This window comes from Triticum aestivum, chromosome 1D (genome assembly GCF_018294505.1).
Source record: "Triticum aestivum cultivar Chinese Spring chromosome 1D, IWGSC CS RefSeq v2.1, whole genome shotgun sequence".
Taxonomy (NCBI): domain Eukaryota; kingdom Viridiplantae; phylum Streptophyta; class Magnoliopsida; order Poales; family Poaceae; genus Triticum; species Triticum aestivum.
Genome location: NC_057796.1, coordinates 19,460,150 through 19,467,303, shown reverse-complemented (window position 1 = coordinate 19,467,303; position 7,154 = coordinate 19,460,150). Strand labels below are relative to the sequence as shown.

The 7,154-nt window shown below is 43.4% G+C and overlaps 1 protein-coding gene across 1 annotated transcript; it reads left to right on the top strand.

Annotated features, from left to right (window-relative positions):
- The first annotated feature begins 5,310 nt into the window (after positions 1 to 5,310).
- On the top strand, positions 5,311 to 6,917 carry LOC123163322 (putative F-box protein At1g32420). Its single transcript, XM_044580970.1, has 2 exons — positions 5,311 to 5,515; positions 5,590 to 6,917. The coding sequence occupies exons 1-2, from the start codon at positions 5,384 to 5,386 to the stop codon at positions 6,667 to 6,669; spliced, it is 1,212 nt and encodes a 403-aa protein (XP_044436905.1). The 5' UTR covers positions 5,311 to 5,383; the 3' UTR covers positions 6,670 to 6,917.
- The last annotated feature ends 237 nt before the right edge of the window (positions 6,918 to 7,154 follow it).

The window sequence follows — 7,154 nt, the reverse complement described above, 5'->3', positions numbered from 1 at the left end:
AGCGGCCACGTGGAGCCCCATCTGTCCCGGTTGGTATAAGAACCGAGACTAAAGGTATTGGGCTTTAGTACCGACCCTTTAGTCCCGGTTCCCGAACCGGGACAAATGAGCCTTATAAACCGGGACAAATGGGCCTTTTTCTACTAGTGTTCCTGAAGGCATTATGCATTTAACTAGCATTAATAAATCTTCAATGGTAACAGTGGACATAGAGGGAATGATTTTGAGATAAATTAGAGTTCCACACTCGTTAGACGCTATTGGACTGTCTCAGGGATGCTTGCATGCTTGGAGTGTATATAATCTTAATGGTTGCAAACTCTCTCTTTGGGTTCTTCAAGATTATGGTAGCGGGAACTGGACTCTAAAGCACGTTGTAAATGTTTTGGAACTGTTCGGAAGGCATTTTCGCAAAGATGACGAGTTCTACATGATGTTGGCCATTCATCCAGATTGTGATTTGATTTTCCTTACCGATCGGGCAATGACAATCTCGTGTAATATAGAAAATCAGAAAGTGCATCTTATCAATACTTCTGAAGATTTCCGGGGTTGTGCACCTTATATTCCCTGTTTTGCAAAATGGCCGTCAGATGGTCGCTGAAAGTGACACTAGCAACCCAATAAAAACCAGTTGTTCGATATGGACCTAATCTTCTTGTTTTGTGGCACCAGCTTTGATGTGTAATAACTCTTGTGTCACTGATCAAAGAGATGATTCAGTTTCACAGAACTTAATCTTTCATTCTCTCTTTTTATATATGTTTTTGTTCTTTCTTCTTTTAGAGGAAAATAACTTTGTTTTATTGAGAGGTATAGAACAACATAATTCTCCCAATGATATATTTATACTAGTTTACACTGCGGTAATGCGACACGAACTTCTTTAATCTTTTATTGGTTAAGCTCTCCGTGGCCATATTTTCTTCTCAAATTCGGCCAGACAATTTCGTAACTTACTGAACCTTCTTTCCACTGCCTAGCATTCTAAATTATAAATCCAGTCCCTAGTACGCCAGCACTAATTGTTTTAAAGGATCCGAGTTGATTATGTAATTCCGAAGCTACAGCAAGTTAAGTAGTAAATGCCTTCAATAGATGAAAGAGGATGGGAGAATTTGTGCTAAGATCTACAACATCAAATATATATAGTACGGAAATATATTTACAAACAATCTAATGAAACTAACTTGGTGTTGTCGACGTTAATATCTTTGTTATATACTTGTCAAACTTCAGAAAAATTGACTTGGGGTAGGACTAAAATTTGGAACGGAAGAAGTATTTGGTAGCGGTCATTTCCTATATGCGGTTGTCTCAGACGGAGACACAAAGTAGAACCACATTTCAGCGAATTATACCATATTTGCTCCCATTATATAGATAAGTAGCAGGTTTTTTTTTCTTTATGAGAGATAGATAAGTAGCATGTGCTGATCTAGTGGAAGGAACACGAGGTTCAATTCTACTAAGAGCAACTCTCTACCCTAAAACGCCCCAAACTGTAAAATAACCGCCGTTTTATAGTTTTCGCCGAAAAAAGTTCCAAATCAGATCCCGCAAAATGGTCTGTACCGTAAAAAAAATACAACTCGCCGTAAAAAAGATACTCGCTCCGTCTCATAATGTAAGGCGTTTTTTGACACTACAGTAATGTTAAAAAACGTCTTACATTATGGGACGGAGGGAGTACCTCTTACCTCAAATTTTCAATTTTTGCCCGATATTTTACAGGTTCCCTATCACACAAAAGCAGTTGGCGGGAGTGGCACTTTAGCTATAACTACTCTGACGCAGGCGGAGATGGCCGGAACCAGACATGGCAGGAGGCGGAGATGGCCAGAGCAGGACATGGCAGATGGCCAGAGCCATCCGTGCAGGCGGTGCCACACGGTCTCGCAGTACGGCAGCTCCTTGTACCCAAGCGCCTCCACGGCACCGTCGAAGTCAGCCGCCGTCCATGTGGGGAACCCCCGCAGCAGCACCACCCCTGTCTCCCATAGCAGCGGCTCCACCCGGGACGCCGCTCGGACTGCCTGTCGGGACGAGCGTCGTAGGGAAGGCGACGCCCTCCTCTCTCCCGGTCCCGAGGGTTCGCCGGTCGGGAAGAGCACCACGGAGAAAGTGACACCCTCGATGACCCGCTGCCTCAAGAAGCTGCTGCCCGCCACGGGCGCCATCTGCGAGATTGCCAGTGCTGCGACCTCCCTGTCCATGTCCATGGAAGAACCTTTTTCTTTGCGAAAAGTCCATGAAAGATCCAGCCGGATCGGGCACGAGCAGGAGGTCGACCAGGACAAAAGGTCCCAATTGCGATCTTTATTTTGCTTGTAAGGGGCTTTGTGCTATTTTGCTGACAATTTATATGGGATCTGTTCTACCGACACACATATCCATACTGTAAAAGCTCCTAAAAACGTTTTGCAGTATACCCTAAAATGATTTTACAGTGGAAGTTTTTAGGGCATCTGCTAGAGTTGTTCTAACAAATACCAGTGTGTGTGCACGCGCGCAGCAAATGACTGCATGATAGGTACTGTGAAACCGATGGACTAACTAATAGTAAGCCTAATCCTGGAGCATAAATATCATGAGGCTGCTGCCTTTGCCTCAGAAAATAGATTATTTCTTTTCTTGCATTAGTCTCAGGCGGAGGCGCAAAATAAAACCAACTTTTTGCACCGAATCATATCATATTTTGCTCTCACTGAATAGACAAATAGCACGTAGTAGGTCTAACGAAAGAAAGAACGGTTCAATTCTATCGACTAACCTCTTTGTCTGCCAGGTTAGTGAAACCAATGATGTAAAAAAAAGTTAGTGAAACCGATGGAGTGGCTAATACCAAGCCTAATCCGTCCACATAAATATCACGAGGCTGCCGCCTTGCCTCAGAAAATATATTATATCTGTAAAGGTCACTTTGGGGCACATGATTTTCTTGCTTTAAGGAATAATGTATGATAGTACGAGTCACATAGACTAAATTGTTTTATCAGGCACTAATCATATTGACAGGTTCCCTTATCATAGTCATAATGTATTTAGTATTTATCATCAAGCCAAAAGAGGACACCTTACACAAAATTATCAAAACAATATTAATCATGTAATCCTATGCAAGTTGGGCAAGTTGCCCTTTAGAAACAAACAGCAATAATGCACATAGCTTCGGGTTTAGACGTCACCATCTCGAAACCATCAGCCGCACAAGTCACTCTCTCGTCACCACTCCACATCACCACACTAGAACCAGATATTAGATATAGTCACAGCTCTGAATCCATCCACCGGTGAGTTCATGCATGTGTGCAAAAATTAGAAAAAAAGATGGGCCTCGGATGGATGTCTCACATGGATCCCACAAGAGCTAGTGGAGCGTCATGCATTCGCGAAAACCGCCATGACTAAAGAGTTGTATAGAAAGCAAATCACTCCACCAGCTCCAACAGGATCCATCTGAGACATTCACCTAAGATCAGACGCTGATGTTGAATTTTTTCGATGTTTGCACACAAAATGTTGCTTCTATTCAAGGTTTTGGTTACCGGTCGAAATTTCAAAATTTCCCATGGTTACCTCGTATTTCCGTGCCCCTCGGTAAATCATCATACCGAGCAAAAAAATACCATTTTTTGAAATTTTTGAATTTGAACACTCGATTTACATTAAAGTACGTAGGATCTAATTAATGCCATGAGAGTTGGTTCTGGCATGTTGGTAGCAACCTAGTTCTTGTTTTGAGAGGTCTCTGGTTTGAATATTCGTTCATTCGCTTATTTGAATTCAAAATTCAACTATAAAATTCGCTCGAAATATTCTCGGTAACCGTGGTAACCACATTTACCAGTCCCCCTCGGCAAAATTGCCTCATTCGGTAACCAAAACCTTGCTTCTATTGTAGTTTTTCCCAGTTTAGTTCATGTCCAATCTGCCATGCATTTGCTGCCAACTTGATCATCCCTGCTAAGCCATTACTGGGAATTGATCGAAATTTATCCTTTAGAGAACAGCAATCATTGATATATGGGTCCACGAATGTTATGAGACAAATTGCATGAGTGATGCTGCTCATTATGATCAAGCAAATTATCCAGGTGCTTGGTCCAACTATAAGGCCTGTGTAATTCATCACAACTTTGTACACATACTCTGCATCAGCAAAGTGCCTTCTTTTCATATATAATACTCCCTCCGTTCCTAAATATAGTTCTTTTTAGATATTTTTATATGGATTATGGACTACATACGGAGTCCTTATTGAACTCTCTAGAAAGACTTATATGTACAAACGGAGGTATTAACGTACATGGTGAGCAGGAAACATGCCTAAAAATCTATTGGCAAAGCAGTAATCATACAAGAAGGCAGGAAGAGGGCAGGCGGGTGAGGCTGGCAGATGGCACATTCTACATTAATATACAACAAACTGATGTAGGATCTGTGTCAGCATCCAGCAATCCCTTGACCCAAACAAAGCACAATGATAGAGCCTCCAACCAAACATGTTTTTTGGGTGGGCAAGACGACAATGCGGGGCGAGGGTGATGCACTAGCCTTCATTTCTTGATTCCCACTCAGCATTTACAACACTGCCCACATGAAGATATTTTTGAGGCATCCAAAGGACATAGTTTTGTCATGTGTCCTATGCTCGTTGGCTGACCATAGATTCTCTCTGAAATCCTACGACATGGACGACGCCTTCTGCATTTTTCCATCACCGAAGATCTTTGAAAATTGTCGCACACCGACAGTGAGGTCCAATACCATGTAGAGAAGCTAGTAACTGCGAGATACTGGGCACTATGGAGATCAATTTGGGCAGCAGGTTTACCACTCAGGCTGGCCGTCCTGAAGTAGCTGTAATCTGATATTTTGGCAGGTAATCTGAACTGCAAAAGCGTCTTATATTTTGACACAGAGGTATAGTATTTAAAGATACATTGTATACTCACTGTAGTGATCATCTTCGAGCTTTAACTTTCAGTAGGTAACTAATTGTTGCACTCATGAATCATCACACATTTTTCTGGAAAAAAATTTGTAAACCACCCTTTCGAAACCATGCCAAAGTTGGCAGAGATTTCAAGAAAATGTGAAACAATTCATGTCCCTTTCCAGAAACAATTTTTTGTTTGACATTGGAGCTTGAGGAGAAAAAAGAAGAGGGAACTGTGGGTGGCTGACGTGATATATCAGAATAAAGTGGGCCGTTCTTGAAAGCCCGTATAAAAGCAACGATACTCAAGCCCATACTTCTTCCGGTGTCACGCTCGGTTCGCTACGATCTGGCCAAAAAAGAGAAGGGTCGTGCTCAGTCGTCGATCAGGGGCCGATCAATTTCCGACCACAAACCCTAGCCCGGCGAACCGAGGAGACGATGCCGCCAGTAGGAGGAGTAGATGATTACACGGAGCAGGATTCCCCGCAGGCGACCGGCCACCATGGCTGCCCCGAGGACGTTTCGTCTTCTTCGCCGACGCTCCCCGTCATTGCTTCAATAGCTTCCGAGGTTTTGTTCCTCCCCAAATTCTTCCTCCTTCCAATCAAAATCTAGGGATAAACAATCTTCTCATCCGTTTGTAGAAGAAGAAGCAGAGGCGCGATCGCGAGCAGCAGCCCGCGGCAAGCCTCCCCGACGACATCATCATCGAAATCCTGTCGCGGGTGCACTACAAGTCGCTCTGCCGTTTTAAGTGCGTGTCCAAGCAGTGGCTTGACCTTTGCTCCGGCCTCGACACCCACAAGAGGTCGCCGCAGGCCCTATCCGGCCTCTACTTCTTGGACGAGGAACACCAAGGCCTCAGTTTCCATGGTCTGACCGGGGGTGGCCCCCGTCTGGTCGATCCCGATCTCTCTTTCTTGCGCAAGAGCTACGAAAGCTTAGAGGTCACACAATGCTCCAGCAGCCTTCTCCTTTGCATGTGTTGGAAGAACTCGTACTCACCGCGGGGTGAATGTGATTATGTCGTGTGCAATCCGGCAACCGAGAAGTGGACTCTGTTGCCTCTGATAGAATGCATGGACCAAGCGGACGTCGAACGCTATTTGGGTTTCGACGCAGTCAAGCCCTCTAGCTTCGTTGTGGTTGCGCCCTTGACAGATATTTATCAACTAATCAGAAAAGTAGCGATCTACTCATCGGGAACTGAACGATGGACTTACGTGGAAAGTGGGTGGGCTTCTGATACTATGGTGGGTGATCAAGATGCCATATTCTTGAATGGCATTGTGCATTTGACTACCTGTGGTTCTTCAATAGTAACAGTGGACATAGAAGGAAAGATTTGGAGAGAAATTAGAGTGCCACACTTCGACGCCATTGGGCTATCTCAGGGATGCTTGCATGCTTGGCGTGTAGATGTTCTTAATGGTTGCCAACTCTCTCTTTGGGTTCTTCAGGATTATGACAGCGAGAACTGGACTCTAAAGCACACTGTCAATGTTTTGGAATTATTTGGAAGTCATTGTCGCAAAGATCATGAGTCCTACATGGTGTTGGCCATTCATCCAAATTGTAATCTGATTTTCCTTACCGATGGGGAGATGACAGTCTTGTATGATACGGATAATCGGAAAGTGAATGTTATCAGCTCTTCTGTAGATTTCGTGGGTTGTGCACCTTATATTCCCTGTTTCACAAAATGGCTGTCCGATGGACGCTGAAAGTGACGGTAGCGCCTTTGTAACAACCAGTTGTTGGATATGGGCCTAATTTTCTTGTTTTGTGGCACCAGCTTGGATGTGCAACAACTCGTGTGCCACTGATGGAAGAGGTGATTCAGTTCGACATAACCTAATCTTGGCTTGCTTTTGATGTTTTTATTTCTTATTCTAGGAGAAAATAACTTAGTTTTATTGAGAGGTGTAGATTAGCATGATTCTCACAATGATATATTTGTACTAGTTTTGACTTCGGTAAGGTCACAGTTCTTTTTTCCGTTTTGGTTAAGCTCTCTCCATGACCATATTTTCTTCTCGAATTCTGCCAGATGATTTTCTAATTTACTGAACTTCTTTCCACTGCCTAGCATTCTAGATTTTGAATCCAGTCCCTAATTTGCCAACTCTAATGGTTTTCAAGGATCTGAGTTGATTATGTACTTCCGAGACTACAACAAGTTAATGTATATGCCTTCAATCTAGAAGAA

Excerpts from the sequence above, each read along its gene's own strand:
- LOC123163322 (XM_044580970.1), top strand. The coding sequence starts at position 5,384 with ATGCCGCCAGTAGGAGGAGTAGATGATTACACGGAGCAGGATTCCCCG. Across the intron at positions 5,516-5,589 it reads TTGCTTCAATAGCTTCCGAG|AAGAAGAAGCAGAGGCGCGA; the intron begins GTTTTGTTCCTC and ends ATCCGTTTGTAG.